The 22,188-nt window shown below is 38.7% G+C and overlaps 1 protein-coding gene across 1 annotated transcript in view; it reads right to left on the bottom strand.

Annotated features, from left to right (window-relative positions):
* Positions 1–22,188, bottom strand: part of PHLPP1 (PH domain and leucine rich repeat protein phosphatase 1) — a 207,394-nt gene that overhangs the window by 45,088 nt on the left and 140,118 nt on the right. Inside the window, exons 5-9 of the mRNA XM_024754873.1 lie at positions 12,359–12,505; positions 11,517–11,747; positions 5,182–5,384; positions 3,827–3,887; positions 1,144–1,239 (exon numbers count right to left, since the gene is read on the bottom strand). Coding sequence (XP_024610641.1) covers positions 1,144–1,239; positions 3,827–3,887; positions 5,182–5,384; positions 11,517–11,747; positions 12,359–12,505 — 738 coding nt within the window. The remainder of the gene's footprint in view (positions 1–1,143; positions 1,240–3,826; positions 3,888–5,181; positions 5,385–11,516; positions 11,748–12,358; positions 12,506–22,188) is intronic.

Genomic DNA, 22,188 nt, shown 5'->3' on the forward strand with positions numbered 1-22,188 from the left:
AAAAAAAAAAAAAAAAAAAAAAAAGATAAATAAATAAACAAACAAACAAACGACTTACTCTGTTCAGTGACTGGCTGAGAATAGTGGAAATACCTAGACCTGAGTCGTGGCAAACACTAGGCACAAGTGGCTATTTAAATTTAAATTAATTAAAATTAAATAAAATTTAATATTCAGTTCCTTGGTCACACTGTCCACATTTCAACAGTCACATGTGGCTAGTGGACATGTGGCTAGTGGACACTGTAGTGAAGAGCACAGACACAGACCATTTCAATCATCACAGAAAGTTCTTCAGGACAGCAGTGGGACAGACTACTCTTCTGGTTATTAATTGCATGGCTAGTCACTAACAGTCCAATAATATTTTATGCCACAATTAGCCAACCTGAAGATATTTGTCTCGATCTATGGATACCAGATATCATCATGTGGTTGCTTTACAATCTTGCCATTAAAGTGAATATGATGAAATAAAAATAATAACACGTTCAGAGAGAGAAGGAAAGAGAAGTTCTTTGACCTTCTACTCCAAATTTCACACAAGAAAAACAGAATCTAGTCTGCTTTTTCTGATTTAATGATCTAATAATCTTTTTTTTTTTTAGGGTTACATTCAAATAAAACCAAACAGTATTTGTGGGTAAGGTAGACATGTAAGACAATGGACAGAAGGCAAAGATTCTGAAAGAATTAAGATTACAGAGGTGAACAAATCATACTGTTTGCTGAGTCTCTGAACATTTCTTTTGGCTTATTTGAAAACTTCCACCAAGCATCAGCTGCCACGTGGCTTGGCGAAGTCTGGCTCGGAGTCAAAGCCTTGGTCTACCCATCACTGCATGATAGAAGATTGTGCCTCGAAGGTACCAAGAGAGGTAAAAATACTCAATAAGGTTTTATTATTGGTTTTTTGGCCACGCGGTGTGGCATGTGGGATCTTAGTTCCCCAACCAGGATTGAGCTCATGCCCCCTGCATTGGAGTGCAGACTCTTAACCACTGGACCGCCAGGGAAGTCCCTAAATAAGTTTTTGGAGCAAACTCTTTCAGGGGTTCATAATAACAAATTAAACACTGAATCAGCAATTTTTTCCATTGCTCATCTAATTTGAGATTCTCTAACTTAATCTGTAATACTCACCGTGCAGGAAGTTCACATATTTGATTATGGCCAATATCCAAAACTTCTAGCTTTCGGCTTTCACACACCCACTCAGGCACATTTTCTAAACGGTTCCTAAATATAAGAATATACAATTCTTTTTGATTGGAATTTGGCTTAAAATATGGTTCAAAAGTCAAAATAATTATATAGCACAATAAAACTTCAAGTGAAATACCCAATTACAGTGAGTATAAATCAAAAGGATATGTGTATTCACTTCAATCTGAGGCAGGATGAGCTGTGGTAAGGAATGAGAAATAAAGAAAGAGTAGCAAAGAACACAGTCATATCATCTGTATCATCTCTAAAGTCTAAAAAAAAGTCTGGTTCCCAGAATTACTATCCCAAAATGTCTATAAACCCATGTAAGCTTAGGGAGAAGATGTCTCATACTGGAAAACAAACAAACACACACATATACACACACTTCCAGTTAAGGTAAATAGTCAAATGGTATAAAATAGTTTTATTTTCCAATTTGCATTTTTACCCTTAACATGAAAATTTTTCCTAACTCCAGAAGGTACCATGAGAGCAGTGCCATAGACAAATGGAAAGAAATGGCAGCAATGACCCTTAAGTTCAGAATTACTTGAAAACATTTACTCAGGCATTAGATAGTAATTATAATTACCAGAAACAAGTAAACTAAACCAATGGTAACTTAAATTGTTAAATGAATTGACCACGTCTTAGATAAATCTACTATATTTGAATGTCTCCTTAGTCACAGATGGATCCTTAGTCACAGTCATAGCTTTTTACCTTCTTTTTAAAATATGTGAAATGACTAGGCACAAAAATCTAACATGGTATGTATGTTATGACTACAATCCTTTAAAAACAGATGAACAAGTCTGTGAGAAGTATGATGCTTGGAACAAGGATTATATTAGAGTAAAAGTTTTTGCTATTGTATCAACTTTTCAACTAAAATATAGAAAAGAAGGCATTATTTTCTGTTTAGTGTTTATATAGGTACACATGGTTCTGGCTTTGAAGCTCTACAGATTGACACAATTAATTACTTTATTGTACAGTAGTTAATCCTTAAAACATCTCAGTAAGATGGGTGAGTGAAAGTACCCTTCAGTATAAGCAACCTCACCATATAGCAATAAAATTCCTCTTAAGTGATAAAATAACCTAGAACTTTGAACTTGAGGAACTCTAAGAACCTAGTAAACACTATAATGAGTAACAGCTCAGTTCCTTTAGAGAACATAAATACACAAGAGAGGGTGAAATACCTAGAGCTACGTGAGGGGAAGCAGAGGTTTTTCTATGAGAATGTCCTACAGTCTGGGAGGTGGATTAGGAAGAGCACATTACAGTAAAGATGCTGGAAGATGCTGGACATACGAGTTAAAAACAAGATGAATAGCATTTAAGTGCACAATTCAGGGACCAGCATGACGTAAGAGTCTCCAATTCAGTCTCACTTAGGGGTTGCAATGGGAACCATTTGCCAATTATATACTATAAATAAAAGAAAAATAGATTCACTCTATGGCCAATTCTCTGGAATAAATCTGTTCAAGATATTTGTATGCACCCATGTATGCAAACCCCACGCCTGTACTCTTATTTAAATGCTGAAGATAATAATATTCAAGGCTGACAGAAAAAAAAGAAAGAACTTAGGTAGTGTCTGACTTAAAATTCATTAAACAAAACTGTCTGACATGAATTTAGTAGGAAACGTATGAAGCACTACTCATAAAGGATTTTATAATTATAAATTTCTAATAAAACTAATTGTAATCATTCTCACATCAGCTAAATTCTGACACATTCTGACATAATTATGATTGAGAATATTATTAAAATATCTAGGTTTGTGCGCTTTCATGACTAAAGGCAAATTCTGCACCTGACAAATCACATATCAGTTGTATCAGATTTTACACACTGACATGAGTTAAGAGTTGTCACGTTGACAGGGTCACATGCTCCCACGTACTGTGGTCATTCAGAAGTCTTGGTTGTTACCTTTGGAATTAAGTTAAAAGTGAGTTTCAATTTAGTGTGTTGAGATTATGAAAGTCTAATTTGTGCAAATACATGCTTTGGGCCTTCAGGAAAAAGTCTACTACAATATTTGTGGGAACCAGAGTACACATGACACACTGTAGTAGTGAATTTGTATAAAAGGTGTTCACAAATGAGCTGAGAAAAGTGAGCAGGCTGTATGGAAGTCTTACTCTGGCAGTCTCAGCCAGCACTTTTTAAGAGTTCTTAGTAAGGAGGTGTATGTACAAAACAGAGGCAAAAAATCAAAGAGCTATATAGCACAACATATATTTTTAATGAAATTAACAACATTTCAGAGAAAGACATGAAGATATGGTTAATATAATTAAAGAAGTACTGGACCTTCCAGCCATACAACCCTCAACTGACTAATCTTTCAAGCATAAACCTGGCATTCAAACCGGTGTCCACATCAACATCTTGATTCTTCTGGTGTAAACTATAGTATACAAATGAAGTACATATTTTAACTGACAGCTAGTTGCATGCATTTTTCAGAGGATAAGTATTCAACACTAGTGAATACCTTCAAGATATAGGAAAAGTTCTTTTGCCCAAGTTGAGACAGAATCATGTGAATAATTTTCAAGCAGACCCCAGAGTGCTCTAGGACTTGCCTTCTTACCTTGAAACATCCATGTAGGACAGATAATTCGGAACTGGGTAAACGTCAAGTTGGACAAGTTCTAGGAAGCAGAAAACAAAAACATTACCATTCAAGTGACACAGAGACTCTTTTTATATGTAGAATATCATTCCTGTGCTTTATTCTCCATGGTTTATTTAGGTTAGGAAATACAATACATCCATTTGTTTAACTTTGAAACTACAGGGAAGTACAAAGAACTAATTTAATCACGAGATCTCATTCAGAGACTGAAATAAATCACTCATTCTACTTTCCTACGTCTTTCTTATCCACTTACTGTGGCACTCCTCTCGTTATGCATGCTAAATTTTATCTGGAAGATTAACTGTATGAATACCATTTTTTTTAACCATTCAGCTGGACAAATATTTGTTCAGCACGTAGTAGTAAATACTTGTTTCCATTCAGTTGTCTGATGGGAGGGAATGGAAATCTTCACTTCAGCAAACATATGCCCATATGACCTTTTCTGTTTTAGAACTGCCATGATTTCCAAATTCTAAGGAGGAGACCTTATTAAATGAGTAAGACTCTTGCTTTGTGGTATCCCTGTGGGTATGTAATTTGGGTGTCTCTTAAGGTGAGCTCCTTGGTTGGTGGAGCAGGAAATCTGAGACCCTGAATGGAGTCGTAACAGACCTCCCTTTCACTTTCATTCTCCAGATTTACTATCTTAACAAGGGAGCCCAATCACCCACCACCTTCCCCCGTCTGCCCTTCAAGGAGAAGAGCCAAATCACAAGTGGGAGTAACCTATCTAAATATCACAATATGAGAAAAACAAATTAGGAACTTTAAAATCTTCCTTTCTGATTCCTTTAAATACCAAACCAGGATTCTTCTTTTATGATTTTTATCTTAGCAAAATTGGAAAAACTTATTTTCCTAAATGAGGAAAGAAAAATCAAAGTGAGGCAGAGAAGATGGCACTGAGTAAATTCTTGGAACCAAAAGAGAAACTCTGGGGACTTCCCTGGTGGCGCAGTGGTTAAGAATCTGTCTGCCAATGCAGGGGACACGGGTTCGAGCCCTGGTCCGGGAAGACCCCACATGCCGTGTAGCAACTAGGCCCGTGAGCCACAACTACTGAGCCTGCGCTCTAGAGCCCGCAAGCCACAACTACTGAGCCCGCACGCCTAGAGCCCGTGCTCCGCAACAAGAGAAGCCACTGCAGTGAGAAGCCCGCACACCACAACAAAGAGCAGTCCCTGCTCGCCGCAACTAGAGAGAGCCTGCACGCAGCAATGAAGACCCAACACAGCCAAAAATAAATAAATAAAATAAATAAATAAATAAAAAAGAGAAAGTCTGATGTGGTCTTTGTTACATACCATTAGAAGAGGTATACAGTGCTTTTAGGAAATAGCCACAGATGTTTAATGTCACCAGTTGATTCCTTTCACAGTGTAAAACTTCAATGTTGTTGAAAACCATAGCATCTAGATCACGAAGCTTATTGTCGCGCAGATCAAGCTGAGTGACGTGAGGGAGAAAGTCCACTTCATCTGCTATTAGCTTCCTAATTAGGTTCAGTCTTGAGAGGAAAAGGACATAAATAGACACTATAATTAACTGCAATGTTATAAATAAACAGCCACACCCTCATATGGTGACTAACAAGAAGGACTCAAGTCTCACTCTGTCACAGTCCTCCATGATTTCTTTAATCTCAGTATCTGGCTTTCCTTAACTAGCCAGATTCTCTGGCTATTTCTAGCTACAATTCCATGAGGTCTTAACCTTGACAATATAATCTGAAACACAATTTAGATCATTATGGCTGGAAGAGAAATATGCATATTGATTTTACCTTAGTTAATTTAAACGGAGAAAAAAATCATTTGAATGTTTATTTCCAAAGAATCTGGTTGAAAGAACACGAGTAACAAAACCCAGAATAACCCATTAAGCACATTACAACTACATGGATATTTAAGGAAAGAGAGAGGATGAGTAAGCAGGTAGATGAGCGGCGCCATAAAGGACAGAATTAATCGGTGAACTTGGAAAAAAATAATGAATGGGAGCCAAATATACACCAGAGACAGGTATGCAAATATATCTGAATTTTCAGTTGGTTCTGGACCAAAGATTAATTACCAAAACTATCTCCAATTTTAAAATACTACTTGAAAGAGCAAAGTGCAGAAAATACTGAAAGTTGACATGTAGGATTCACTGAGAAGTCATAAAACAAAGGACAATAATGGGGATCAACAAGTTTAGGGCACAGGGAAAAACTGGCAGAGCCTCAGTCATAAGAAGTAGTTAGCTAATAGACTAAAGTTGCCATGAATGAGCTGCCAAGAAGATACCTAAGTAGTAATGGGGACTAGCAATCAATATAACAAAAACACATCTAGCTTCAAAGTGGAGAAAAACAGATGAAAATCTCAATTCCTAGCTTGCTAGGCTACGCCCAACTCCTTTACAAACCAACAAGAGAACCTCCTGCTTCTCATTACAAAGCCAACAGAGCGCTGATATCACGCACTTCTCATTACAAAGCCAACAGAGCGCTGATATCACGCACTTCTCATTACAAAGCCAACAGAGCGCTGATATCACGCACTTCTCATTACAAAGCCAACAGAGCGCTGATATCACGCACTTGGTTAGAAGAGTATTAATACAAAGGCAGGAGCTTAGAAACAAGGCAAGTCTTCTCTGCAGTGATTTTCTGCCCTTTGAGAAAATAAAATAAAATGAGGGTAACTAAAATTTTAATAGCAATATCATAAAGCCAGTGAAACACAAGGATGAGTGACAAGACAGCAAAGAGCTAGGAATTGTCAACCTGCAAGAAGAGCATATTGCCTCTTCAAATGTCCCCAAGATGATTCTTTTTTTTTTTGCTCCTTTTCTTTTCTATTCCAGGTTATAAGATTAAAAAACTGGCCTCAACCCAGCAATTTGCCTATCTCCAAATGCTCACTAGATTACTAGAATATGTACACAGAATAAAAAGGAAAAAAAAACCCAAATCTAATTTTGGATATAAGAGACTGCAGGAATTGAAAAAATGTCCCAGGTTCTCCCTAATCTACACTTTAAATTACCTTCACTATCATCTCCTCGCTGCCCCCCACATTGTATTAACATTAACGTAATTAAAGGGCTGGTTTAATGAGGAGACAAAAGAAAATCTATAAACAGGGAGGTTAGTCCCACTATTCACTTTAAATTGCCAAGTCTTATCAGGATGCAAATATCGAAAGTTTTCAGGCTCACACAATAATACAACTACTTAGGGTGACCTTTCAAAGAGGCAAAATGTGGTAAAAATTTTCTTCCAATAATCTCCTCAGTTAACACAGGCATTTTATTTATTTCATCGGTACTAAATGAGCATTTACTATGTGTTGATCGGCAGTATGAAAATGTTCTAGCTCCAGTTTGCTGCTCAACACTTTGCATATGTGACCTTGAGCAAGTCACCAAAGTCTCCGTTAAGTCTAATTCTAACCCGTAAAATGGGGATGACACCTTCCTTGTCCTACAAGGCAGTTGAGAAAATCAAATGAACGTATGTGCTGGTGCTTTGCGAACAAGGAAAAGCCATGGTGATGATGATGGTGACGATAACCTATGGCTTTGTGTCAGTAAGAGATGAATAAAGTAAGGTGCTTGTCAACAGATTTAGTAATTTAGTGAGGAACCAGATATGCTTTAAAATACGAAGTATAAAGATACAAGTATGTGATAAATGTCATAAATGACGTAAAATACAGAGAATGGTCAAAAAAGATGCTATGCAAGAGGAGCCATCTCATCTGAATCCCAAGGGCAGGAGGAATTCAACAGATGCAAATGGGAGAAGAAAGGTGTCCATGAGGAGTTGCTGAATGGCCTTCAGACTGAAGAGAAGAGCACAAGGTGAGTTTCATGCATGGGTGTAGGGGTCCCTCAGGAGTGCAGGCTATGTGAGAGGAGTGAGAATATGGCTACAAAGGTGGGTTAGTCAATTAATATTTATCAAGTACTGTGCCTACTAAGCGCTAACACTGGGAACTCAAGGATACACAAATAAGATCAGTGCTTCTCAAGTTATCTCGGGTGAAGGACCTATTTTCTTTTCCTTAAAAAAAAAATTTATTTATTTATTTATTTATGGCTGTGTTGGGTCTTCGTTTCTGTGCGAGGGCTTTCTCTAGTTGCGGCAAGTGGGGGCCACTCTTCATCGCGGTGCGCGGGCCTCTCACTATCGCGGCCTCTCGTTGCGGAGCACAGGCTCCAGACGCGCAGGCTCAGTAGTTGTGGCTCACGGGCCCAGTCACTCCGCGGCATGTGGGATCCTCCCAGACCAGGGCTCGAACCCGTGTCCCCTGCATTGGCAGGCAGATTCTCAACCACTGCGCCACCAGGGAAGCCCAAGGACCTATTTTCTAAACTTCTAATCCATCACAGATGTGTAGTCATATGCACGTACCAGGACACAGCTCACCGCACAAGCAGCTCACCACTGCAAGTTCGCCAACACCTAAACTAGTCTACTCCCTGTACAATGAGGTGAGTCTGCTTATATGAGTCTACTTGGATATTGTGGCAATGTCAAGTCACTGTGTGTTTCTAAGATATTAAGTCTCAATTTCTACACATATCTCATTGTAGAAAAGGAGCAAATAGTCGGTTTGCTAGCACAGGCCGGAGGACCACACTTTGAGCAGCGCTGAGCTAGCACCTCATCCTCAAGGGATTCACAGGCTAGTGGGTTGAAACCAGATGCGAGAGCTTGAGTATCTTGGACTAGAGAACTGAAGGCTCTGAGCAAGGCTGTGCTCGCTTGAGAGGCTGCACAATGGCAGCAGACAGCTCAGCTAGGAGACAACAGCAGCAGCGGGAAGGCAAAGAAAGGGGCAAGGAGTCAAACTAGCGTGCGAGGACTGACGGGATCTGGTGGCAGACTAGAAAATAAGAGTCAACAATTTTGTGTCTAGATAACCAATGGAGCAGTGTGGCTATCAGCAAAATTAGGAATCCGGGGAAAGAACTAGTTGAATAGAAAGAAATTAAACTCTGTTTCACATGTAATTTGGGTGAGTGTGTCAATAGGAGAAAGCAAGGTGAAATTATCCTGCTGGCAGCTGAAGTGGAATTAATCCCAAGAAGAGAAATAAGAGTTAGAGAAAAACTGAGGAATATTTACCATGGAGATGAAAGGTAAATGATGAAGTCCTGTGAGTACAGGGAACCAACCACCAAGGCACAAAACAGAAAGAAAGAGAGGTGATCAAGGAGAAAGATGTAATATCCACATTTTGGACAGAGAAGAGGAGAAATTATTAATGATGCCATAGAAGAAACAATATCAGACTCAAAAACGTGAATATGAGAAAAAGAATAAGATTAAAAGAAAAATGACTACTTTTAATCTGATGTAATATTTCCATCTGAAGGAATAAAAATTCAATCAATAAAATTAGCCCTCTGCTTACAGAAACTAAGTGAAATTCCCCTTAAATCGTTCTACTAGCTTCAGTTTAAAATATTAAGGCAGAATTATAAGCAAATCTGACCCGATTTCTGCCCCCTCAGCTCAGTGGTCTGAAGGGAAGCAGTTACCTACTCATGATCATGCAACATTTACATGTACAAAATTCTATTCTGGTATTTCAATATCCTGTAACTAATCTCATCTAAAAAAGACCCAATTAGAACTAGAAATCTGAAGAATTTACGAAGCTCTTAATAAGAAGTTACTTCCAAACATATTAGATTGATCTCGTTTGTAAGCTAATTCAGATCAAGAAAAATGATGCTTTCTTATCCATACCAGGTAACTTATAAATCCCCTCACGCTTGCTACCTGAGGTCAAAACGACCATTGTTATACCTCTGGGTGGCTGAATTTTAAAAGGGCTCAAATTCTTGAATATGAAGGTTTTCTAAACCCAAGTGACTCAGAAGCAAATAACGTTAACAATTTAGAAAGAAAGTTAACAAGACAAAGTGTTCAGTTCCCTATCCTGTCACACTCCAAAAAGTTCTCAAAGTCAGATAAATTATTACCATTTGAACTCCCTGAACTAAGAATTCTAGGTCTGCAAATTGCTAACACTTCCCCAGGTGCACAGGCTTGATTCCTTTAGTCTGAGGAAAGGTAAAGCAAATCAACTCTTTGTGGGATTGGAAAGAATGGGTTCCCCGCAGCCAAACCATAAGAATGGAGATGAAAGGGGAGCAAAAGGTGATGCTACTTTATACTGATGAACAGGCCTGAGTGAGGGTCTGGGGTTATCACCAGAGAGGAAAGTGGGTAGTAAAACAAGGAAAGAACCATCAAACAAAGAGGTGAAAAGATGCCAAGACTGACAGCTGAGTAGGGTTCATGAGTACGAGATCTCAGCAGGTAATAACAACAGTATGTAACATGTGCTGGGAGAGTGAGGCATTTACTCCATTCCTTCCAAAACTCTGTGAGTTAGATTCTGTTATTAACTGTAATCTAGAGATGAGGACACAGCTGCACAGAGACATTAAATATCTCGCCCAAGATTTAATGTGGTCGTCACTCCCTGGTTATTGGGAATGTTAGTTTGGCTGAAAAAGTATCAAATTGGGCAAGTTAATATTAAGGCCTAAACCTAATATGTTGCTTTGCAGGAACTCAAGCCCAATGACAGGCTCTTGTTTTTCCTTAAAAAAAAGAGAAATTTAGAATGGCTTCCTCCTTGTGTATTGGTTCTTTGTGCATTAGAAAGTAAAACTGAAGTTTACACAGAAGGGATGATGACTGGGCATCTGTGATGTAGCAAGGATTGTGTTAGTGTTTTCAGCTGGAGTTTAGTGTGATCAGATTCAAAATGCAGGTTCCCTTGTTCTTGCAAGGGGTGAGAGTGGAGGTTCTGGCCAAACTTGGGCCTACTAAGATATTATGAGTTTTACATTTTTGTAAAGAACTGTAAACTAAGGGCAGACCCATCTGGATAGAGAGAGAGAGAGGAAATTAAAATAAGTAAATTAAATCAGTAATAAATTTAATTTAATGAATATATTATATTAAGGAAGCCAAGGAAGGGAAAAAAAAATTAAGGAGAGATGCTCCATGGTGTCAACTAACCTCAAGCCACAGAAAAGTAGGAATAAGAGAGAAAAATATCCACTTGGCTCTTGATACGGTTTTCATTGACCATAAACAGCTCTCTCTGACTCGATGGGCCTACTGATTCACGCTAATTAAAACTGGGCTCAGGGCTTCCCTGGTGGCACAGTGGTTGAGAGTCCGCCTGCCGATGCAGGGGACACGGGTTCGTGCCCTGGTCCGGGAGGATCCCACATGCCGCGGAGCGGCTTGGCCTGTGAGCCATGGCCGCTGAGCCTGCGCGTCCGGAGCCTGTGCTCCGCAACGGGAGAGGCCACAACAGTGAGAGGCCCGCATACCCCCCCCAAAAAAAAAAACTGGGCTCAAACTTGCGAAACCAACTAAGACCTTCAAGATAGGTGGTCACTCATCAGTGAGAAAAAAATTTTTTAACAAGCTTCAGGCATGAGCAGACCCTACTACCAATCATTATACTTCCCTCTGGGCAAAACTAGCAAAGCGGGCCCTTACTGCAACTAACCAGCCTGCTTGCCTCGACAGAAGAATGCCACCAAAAGGGCTATAACCTACCCCCCAAATATAAGCCAACCACTCAAATGGGATATATTTCTTTAAAATGGTTACCTTAGATCCACATGTTTAATGTGAGGCATTTTCCTTAAAGCCTGTAGCCTAAGAGTCTCCATACAGTTTCCAGACATGCACAGCTTCTCCACAGCAGTCAGTTTCTCCAATACCTCTGGAATGTCAGTGAATTCATTGAAAGAAAGACCAAGATAACTAAGCTGATGCATGTTCTCCAACGCAGCAGGAAGGGTCTGGAGAAAGTTTCCATCCAACAAAAATGTCTGTAAGCTATTAAAGAAAACATAAGAATTAGAAAGAGAGTGTATAAATTTTACATCTTTATTATTAACATACGAGTTCCATAAGTATAGATCATATTACCAGAAAAAGAAAATATACTATTCTTTGCAAAATGCTAAGGACAGGGCCTGAGGCAATAATACACCAGAGAGAAATGATCAGAGATAAACATCTTAATCTTTTACTGAAAACGAAAATTATGACCAATTTTCCCAACTTCGATAGGGATAAATGAGAACACCACAAGCTGACTGCAGTGTGAATCAGCCCAAATACCCATCTTTCATTGTTATTCTAAAAAATTAACTTCTAGGTCTTAGAATTCAACATAACTCAGGAAATGAGAAAGTAACCCCTCCTCCCATATTTAGACACATTCACCTGTAGGGGTCTTCGTTCTAAACAAGGATATTTTAATTTTTTACAAGAATCTGAAAGAAGCTAATGAACTCTACACAAGAGCATGATCTCTTGATTTGGGACCAAGAGACCAACATATGCCCAACATAACAAGTTAACTAATCTCATGTGCTGCGACCCTGATGCAGCTTTCTGAGGGTTCCTGAGAGATACTTTGCAGCAGGGTCTGAAGTACGTACTTGTGCATATCTCCGACGGCTGCTGGGACTGCTCGGAGGGCATTGCAGGACACATTCAGCTCGGCCAGGGTTGGAATATTGCAGACTGCTAATGGGAAGTCCCCTAAATGATTATTGGAAAGGTTAAGACTCTTCAACTTGCTGAACCTATTATAATAAAAGGAAAGAAAAGACAAATATCATAGATGTATAACATCACATGATTTTGGCATAGCCTTAGAGATAATCTAGTCCAACTCTAATTCAGCTGAGCAGAAAAAGGAGCCCTCAGAGGGTAAGCAAGCAGCAGAGCTGGAGTGCACATCTTCAGACTCTAAGGCCAGCGTTTTACCTAAAATATAAAGATTAAATTTAATAACAAACGTCAGGGCTTCCCTGGTGGCGCAGTGGTTGAGAGTCCGCCTGCCGATGCAGGGGACATGGGTTCGTGCCCCGGTCCGGGAAGATCCCACATGCCGCAGAGTGGCTGGGCCCGTGAGCCATGGCCGCTGAGCCTGCGCGTCTGGAGCCTGTGCCCCGCAACGGGAGAGGCCGCAACAGTGAGAGGCCCGCGTACCGCAAAAAAAAAAAAAAAAGTCACCTCTAAGTTTGAGGGCACTTCTCTGTGTACTCTCACATTTGGCCCATTGCCAACCTCGAGAACGTTTTCTATTTGAGATGAGAATCAGATTAGTTATTGCATTATGCTAATTATTTTATAAACTGGCCAAGCCTAAATACTAGGCAATGTGTACTATGCCTAGAACAGACACATCTTAAAAATAAACCCAATTCAATCCAATCAGCATTTTAAAGAAACTGTCATGTGACCTCTTTATTGAATTTTATAATAAAAAATGTAAAGCTTTGTTCTAAATGGCTACATAAATTTTATTCTAAATAGAAAGCTGACAATGTACCTATCTGACAGATTGATAGCTATTTTCTTGACATAGTAATTTTATTTTGTTTATTTATTTTTGGTGGGGGTGAAATTGAAAAGAATAGTTTTATTGCTTTGCCAGGCAAAGGGAGCCACAGAGGGCTAATGCTTTCAAAACTGAGTGTCCCAACCTGCAGGGCTTAGTGAGGAGTTTTATAGTAATGGGTCAAAGAGGAGGGGGTGATCAGCTCATGGACCTTCTTCTGACGGGTTGGTGGTGAGGTAAGTGGGAGTCAGCATCATCAACCTTCTGGTTCCAGCCAGTCCGTGGTCTGCCTGTTGCGGCAGCAGAGTTAACTTCTCCCACCTGGCGGGGGTTTCAGTATGTGGTTTCAGGACTTAATGAAGCCCAGGTTCTTGATGTCTCATCGCAGAAACAATTCAGTGAGAGACAAAGTTGATAGGTAAGAAGTGGATTTATTTCGAGAGAAACACACTCCACAGACAGAGTGTGGGCCATCTCAGAAAGCGAGAGCAGCCGACAGAGTAATTTTAAAGTAAAAAACAAAACAAAACTTAAGAATGACTGCTAAACGTGAATAATCATTTTAAAATTTGTATTTTATGATTTGACTCATTAGTCCTACTTAAAACAAAGAATGTTTATCCTATATTCTGATTATCTGTGATCTATCTAACACACAAGCTAGAATTAGAGGATCTATTATTCCTAGCCCAGGGGTTCTCAAAGCATGGTTGGGGGACCACGGAAGAGGTCCTTGAGATCCTTTCAGGAGATTCTCAAGGTCAAAACTATTTTCATAACAATACTAAGATGTCATTTGACTTTTGCCACTCTCATTTTCTCCCAAGTGTCCAGTGGAGATTTCCAGATGGTACATGTCTTTGTGATAGCACACCTGATTAGAAACAGAAGGAGACTTGAGAATCCAACTATCTTCTACTTAAGCCAGGCGTTAAAAGAGTTGCAACAATATAAAATAATAACATTCTTCTCCCTATTTTTTCTTGTTATAGAAGGTAGTTATTTTTCATAAAAAATACATATGTTAACAAGTATGGGGTTTATTATTTTTCTAAATGAATTACTATATATGAAAATATTTCTCAGTTTAAATTTCTAACACAGTAAATATCAACAGTTAAATCCACAGAAATAAAAGCTGCTTAGGGTCCCCAATTTTTGAGACAGTAAAACAGTCTTGAAATAGGGTTGCCAGATAAAATACAGGACATCCAGTTAAATTTGTATTTCAAATAAACAACAAATAATTTTTTAGTATAAGTATGTCTCAAATGTTGCATGAGACATACTTAGGCTAAAAAATATATATTCTTTTTTTTTCTGCAATTCAAATTTAACTAGATGTTTTTTTTCTTCTAATTCTGGAAACTGTATCCTGAAATAGATAAAAGTTCTAGTCCAAACAAAAACAGTTCCCTACCTTCTAGATTTGTATCCTCATTTGGTAGAACTGGCCACAGTTTTAAAATATGCATGCAATTAAACTGAACTTTTTAAATAAAAGTTCCTCCAGGAAGGAAAAAGACCCTAGACATTATCCAAAACAATATAGCACAAAGACTTCAGAAAGTGGAGAACAGAAGGATTACAATTCCAGTAATGACTCAAGATGGAAAGTGGAAGCATTGGCTTTTGGAAAAGTATTTGTCAATAACAGGGGGATAAAAGGTATATTCATCCATGCAAACAAATTTATTAGGACCATACCATTCCTGAGAAGAAAGGCAAGCAGCAGTGAGTTGAATGAGTAAAAGGCAGGTGACAAACTTGAATGGAAGAGAAAAAAAATAGTTAAGTACAGGCCAAGTGCCCCTATAGAACAAGGAGTTTGGGCTCCCTTGGCCTAGAGCTGTACTGTTTGGTACAAATACCACAAGACCCAGGTGGCTCCCGAGCATCTGAAATGGGGCTAGTCAAAACTGACATGTTCTCTAATTATAAAATACACACTGGATTTCAAAGACTTAGTACAAAAAAGAATGTAAACTCGGGCTTCCCTGGTGGCGCAGTGGTTGAGAGTCCGCCTGCTGATGCAGGGGACACGGGTTCGTGCCCCGGAGCGGCTGGGCCCGTGAGCCATGGCCGCTGAGCCTGCATGCCCGGAGCCTGTGCAACGGGAGAGGCCACAGCAGTGAGAGGCCTGCGTACCGCAAAAAAAGAAAAAGAATGTAAACTCTATTAATAATTTTTTAGAACTGATAATTTTGATACATTGAATTAAATAAGCTATATTATTAACGTTAATTTCACCTGTTTCTTCTTCCTCTTCCTCAATGTGGCTACCAGAAAATTTAAGATTACTTATGTGGTTCACATTATATTTCCATTAGAGAAGCATTCTCTCCATACTAACAATAAGCAGGATCCTGGAATTCCTTACCCAAATGACACCTTATCTGTTTTCAGTGCTTGTGTGGGCCTCTTCCCTGGGCCCATCCGCCCATGAGTATGTGCACCCATAGGCCCTAGGAGTGGACAGAGCTTGGACACGTGGGCTGTGTGTCCTGTAGGATGAGGGATAGAGTCGGAGATGGATAAAGATGAGATTTGGGCCACTGAGCCAGTTCCCCCACATACAGCCATATCCAGTGCAGAATCCCAAGGGGTCTGAGGATTATATAGATAGAATTCAATAAATTTGAATCTAGAGGTCATCATAAAAGTATATTTGTGAAGGTAGGAGGCGAGAATGTGTTTTATTTAACAGTTTGTTAGCTTAATTATAAATTAAACATTTAGATATGTGGGCTGGGGCTCCATTTATACTCTTGCCTTAGACCTATACATTTTAAGGGCTGATTCTGATTTATAAGTGTCCTAAGTTTCTCTCGTTCCCTCTCCACCTCCTTTGTAGCCTGCCCTGCACAGCCCATCCCCCAAATTCTTCCCAGAAAAGAACACGATGTTCAGTAGACTTGTTTAGCAAACAAAGCATGGATTGTTTCTGAGAACTCAAGTTCTTGATCAGAACACAGTAAAACTCATCTGTTTTGGAAACTCTAACCCTTAGCCTTCTTAGAGGTCCACTTTTTCTTTATTTATGTAGAAAGCAGTCAGATTATAGGCATCTGCCAATTCAAAAACCCCTTCTTAGAAAAATAAAAGTCCACCTAGAATCTACTTCCCTCTGGTCTTCAAATGGGTGAAACAGATACCTGAAGGCAACGTTTAAGAGAGAGATAAGAGATCAAAGTGGGGAGTGGGTGACCTTTCCTCCCTTTACCTTCATTTTAGAAGAATGCAGAGGAGAGAGCAAGGTGACAGCACACTGTCATGGAAGAAAAGACCAGAAATCTCTATGTCTCCTACAAAAGTAAAGACTTTTAGCTCTGTCATGCTAACAGGTGAGACAGATAAGTTATCAAATGTGCATAGGCTCAGATTCTAAAATAAAACTTGGCTGGCTTTGGAAAAAATGCATATTTGGTGAAATATTTTAAATAATTTTATTTTTGAAACTAATATTACAGTTCTTAAACCTTAAAATTAAATCCCTGAAATGAAGTTACATTATATTCAATCAGGCTGCAGATATCCCCTCAGAGCTGTTCAATATAGGAAGTAGAGGATGATCAGAGCACCACAAAATTTAAGACTAATAAAAATTATTTTAATGACGATTGTAATAATTACAGTTATGAGTTTATCAATAACAAGAAAGGATTCTTTTTGATACTGTAGAAATTAAAAGGACAAGAAACTGCGTGGTTTGTTTTTTAAAAACATCTGTTACACGTACACACACACACACACACACACACAGTGCCAAGGCTAAAGAAAGCTACTTAAAGTAGATATATCTTCCTTATTTCTCAGGGCTATCAAAAGTGAGAACAGACGGGGCCTTTCATTTCCCAGGGTCATAGACAAAGAAACTAGGCTCAGAGAAATGATGTGACTATCACATACAGCTTGAATCTACTGCCTTTCAACATCAGTACTACTTCTCATCTCTCCCGCCCTTCTTTTATTACATCTTATTAAAGAGTTAAATGTAAATAGATATCACTTACTAACAATTCTAAGTCACAGGTCAAAGAACTGCCTCAGAGTAGTGTGTGGAAAGCACTCCTTTTTCACCCTCATTTCCCTCTATGGAGGGTGGCATTATCGGCCCTGGAGGATAATTAATATTTTGAACACTATGTACATTTACCTTCAAACAAATTCAAGCACAGCCCATGCTCCCAAACTACCCAACAACCTGAAAAGACTGACTTCACTTTCCAGAGCAAGCAGAATGCTTTAAGGAAAGAGATATTAACTCATGTTCATTTGTTTTATATAGAGCTCGGGGTAGGGAAAAGAAATCAAGTTAACATTCATCCAGTCTAACAGTAACCTTAGTTCTCTAAATGAAGTTACATGGCATAGTATCACATTTAGCAAATGGCCTCTCTTTATTTTCTAAGGAGCACTTGCTCCCAATGATTTTAGTTTGCAGTATTTATGTGTGCCCAATGCCATCCACATAAGATATCACAGTTGAGAAAAACAAACACACAAATGCTGTCAAGTTTCATATACCGCCCTGTCCTGGGCATGTTTTATTATGATCACTGATGTGCTTAATCTTTTCTCCTTTCTCAGCATTTATCCATTCAGTCTATCCACACTCAAAAATTTATGTACAAGGTTCTTTCTGCATCTGAGTTAAAGGTAAGGGCTACATAGCCTGTATAGATTTAGGAAATAAAACCAAATAAACAGCATGATAACTATTTGGAGACATAATGCTAATTAGCTTTAGATCCATCTAAATCTTTAGTAATTTTCCTTCCAGGAACTAAGGGTACAGTACTAGGAAAACTTGACTGTAAAATAAAATGACAGTATGGTAGAAGTAGTTCTATTTTTAAACATATTCTAAATGTGCTTAAAATGAGTGTCACACACTACACTCATGAAGCGGAAACCACATTTGTCTTACTCAACAGAGTCAAAGAAAAATCAATATTACTTTCTGGAGTTATTATTCCCCACAAGTGGGTCAGTTAAAAAAAGACTCCCTGGGTGACTGGATTTCCGTATCATAGTAACAGTCTAAGTTTAACTTGTTTTTTTCCCGTGGGGGGACAGGCTAATACATGTTGGAAATCATTAGGCTTCGGTACTAAGTAATGAAGGCCCTGCTTGAGGACTGGAGCTGTAAGCCTAGCTCCAGGCTTAGCCCTCTGCCTTCCATTAATTATTAATTATGAAAAGCAGGTTCCCTCATGGTCTGGAGAGCTGCACCTTAGTGGAGAGATGCCAACTCTCAGTGCTCTGTAATACAAACTGTATTTGCTTTTCAGAGAAAAATTGCTTTTATTTGGTGACCAAATTAATACATGCTCTTTTTAACAAGTCAAACTCTAGAAGCATGTAAACAAAATGTTAACAGTCTCCTACTTCCTTCCAAATCTCATCCTCCTGAGATAACCAGTGTCTAGAGTTTGGTATATATCCTTCCAAAGCTTTTCTTCCTTGTAAAACACATACATGCGTAAGTGAGTGATAACCTCCCTCCCTCTTTTTTGAGTGGGACTGTACCACACCCTTCTCTTCTACAACTTGTTTTCTCATCTAATACAAACAAATCATCTTTCTGCGTCAGTATGTTAAAATCTAACTCACTCTTTTGACAGCTGCATAATACACAGAGTACAAATGTGCCACCATTTATTCCATCCCTCTGCTGATCGACACAGAATGCTTCCAGTCCTTTGCTGATAGAAATAATTCAGCCTATTTGTTTGTGCATCAATGATTTTATTTTGCAGTATTTATGGGTGCCCAATGCCATCCACATTTTTGATACCCAACAAGCTCTAAAAATTCAGAAGTTTTTCTTTGATTCATGTGGTGCCAAAAATGATCTAAACTGATGTGAATATTCATCTGTTCCCTTTAGAAATATAAACGTGTTTGCTTATGGGGTGCTGTCCCAAACCTTGAGGGAGGTGTTATACAATATATAGTATATGCACCGTATTATCTTTAATAACCTGAAAATCTCTGAAATCTGAAACACAAATGGCCTCAAGAGTTTTGGATAACGGATTGTGAACCTGTATCTCTAAAAGTATAACTGTGGGTCTGAGAGCTTGTACAATTAAATTTTTTTTAACCTTTCTTATATTTTATATAACATTTAAAGGTTACTTTCCATTTACAGTTATTACAGAAGATTGGCTATATTCCCCATGTTGTACAATACATCTTTGACCCTATCTTACATCTAATAGTTTGCATCTCCCGCCCCTATATATATATTTTTAATCCATACGGCAAAATTACCAAAAAGTTGTAGAAATTCATACTCCCAGTTGGCCACACAGGAGAGGGTTTCTTTCCATGCTACCTTCACTACCATTTAATGTTAGCATCCTTTGCATTATTGCTAATCTGATGGGCAAAAAGTTGTATCAGGTCATTTCAATTGCTATTTCTCAATGAAGTTCATCTTGCTGTGAAGTTCATCTTCTTTGAAATACACAGTCATGTTCTTTGCCCATTTTTCTCCTGGGTTGTTCACCTTTTACTTATCAATTTGTAGGAGCTCCCTGAAAACTATGTGCCTCTTGGTGTCGTATGACGCATGTGTGTCACAGGACACTCTAGCCTATGGTTTCATTTTTCCCGCTTTGCTAATGCTGACTTTAGCCACACACTAATTTTAATTTTTATTTGCTCAAATGTGGACATTTTTTCCTGTATGGAGTCTGTTTTTCACCTTGCTTGAGAAGGTCCTCTTACCCTAACCCAAAGTGGCGCAAATATTCTCCTGTATTTCCTTCTAATATTTATGTATTTTATTTTTCACATTTAGACCTTTATTTCACCTGACATTTATTTTATGTTAGGTGGAGGTCTAACAATTTTTTTTCTGGTAGCTAATTATGCCAATATCATTTATTAAAGAAACCATCCATTTCAATTTCCATTCAATTTAAATAAATTTCATAGAATAGGGGAAAAGAGAACAAAAAGAGAAGCTTAGTGCCATTCCAGTAAAACAGACGAAGAAAAAGGCTTGGGTAAAAACAAGCTGCATTTACTTTTTCTTTCTCTTTTCTTTTTTTCCAAGAGAATTTATAAAATCAAGTGCCTGTATTTTTGTCCTTCCTAAGAGCCCACTTTGTGGTTTTGAGTCAGCAAAATGCTTTAATAAAATTATTAGCTTGATAGAGTAGCTTTTCTCTTTTCTCTTTAGAAGGACAAATCTTGGGAAGGGTATTAAAGTACATTTTGAAAATCTGTACTGAATGCACTTTCTCTCAAGAAACATTAGTTAAGTCAATGAATGAAAGACATCAGTCAGCAACTTCCTGATCCATCTTCCATGCGCTCCTCAAATCCCAATTCCTTTAGTATGGAACTTTACTGGCTTATGAACTTAGTCCTACACCATGTTTTAATATTTTTGCCCCAATCCAGGAATGATATAGGGCAACCTGAACATGCCCTGTTATGTAAGAAAGGCAAATAATCTGCAAAACAGTTAAGAGGCTCTCTCTCCTGCATGCAGGAGAAAAGAAAGGATACCTTTTACTCCATGTTCTTCTTGGACTTGTCTGCAGCTGTGGTGGCATGAGACACATTTGAATCTTTGGGCGTGCTTCAGAATTACTGGGAACACCTACCCTTCAGAAAGCATGACTCATCTCCTTTTAGCTCTCACACTGCTCTCCCCAAACTGTACGGTGCTGAAATTGAACTCTCATCGGTGACTTCTCCATTTCTTGGTGCGGCACTTTTTTCCCGTTGTCCCTTTACCACTTTGAAATGAATCCACGTGAACTTATGTATGCCATTCTGTTCCAAGGCTCAAGTGGCCCACTGGCCTTGTTCCCAGCTAGCACCTGCCAGGGTCTTCTGGGAGGTTCAGCGCACCCAAATGCTAATGCAGCACACAGCCAGCTTCTCAATACTTGTGCAAAATAAACAGAAACCACCCCATCTTCGTCCTAATCACCATAAATGACTGTCAGTATAACCAAAACAAGCATATCACCTTCTCATAGGACTAGAAAACAAAAATAAACACATGCATATTTTACCTGGATAAAATTTAAAATTTACAGCCACAAAAGAATTTGAGCAGCATTTTCCTAAGAACTGCTGCAAATGTGAAAAAGCAGAAAAAGTATACCAAAGCTACAATTCATAAACATAATTTTTCCAAAATAATAATCAAGGAAATAGAGAACACTCAGTGCTGGCAATAATTACAATGGACATGTTGCTGGAAGGGCAAATTAAAGCATCCCCTAAAGAGAGAAATGTTTACTTTAATCCTCCCTTTTAAGATAGTTCAAACAAGAGGCACTTATGGGTTACTTACTTTGTGCCAGATCCTAGACACAGTTAACCCTATGGATACAAAAGCCAACAAGACAGAGCTCCTGCCCACAGCAAGGGAGGGGTGGGGGGGGGCATGCAAGGGCAGGCTCCCATGAATCAAGTAATTCCATTATACAGAAAACCACTCCAAATCACAAGACGGTAACCATGCGGAAAGAACAGTCACTAGATCTACAGGAACTGTGCACTAACTAAATTCATGAAAACAGTAAGTCCTCAGCGGCATAAATCTGTCATTTTCTGATTCTTTTATAAATTGGCAACATAACAATCAAAAAAACAAAGAAGAAATTTGTTATGTTATAGTTAAACATCTCTTATGAAATAGTTTCACACTTTATCCATGACTACATTTTTTCATTTTCTCACCAACAGATCTGCCCATAGTTAGCCAGTTTAATTGAGATACTATTCAAGAGATGTTTAATATTAACCTCCACACTAGTAGGACAAATAACAAAATATAAAAAGAACATTTCTGGGCTTCCCTGGTGGCGCAGTGGTTGGGCGTCCGCCTGCTGGTGCAGGGGACACGGGTTCGTGCCCCGGTCCGGGAGGCCCGTGTACCACAAAAAA

Source organism: Neophocaena asiaeorientalis, unplaced genomic scaffold (genome assembly GCF_003031525.2).
Source record: "Neophocaena asiaeorientalis asiaeorientalis breed wild unplaced genomic scaffold, Neophocaena_asiaeorientalis_V1.1 scaffold124, whole genome shotgun sequence".
NCBI lineage: Eukaryota > Metazoa > Chordata > Mammalia > Artiodactyla > Phocoenidae > Neophocaena > Neophocaena asiaeorientalis.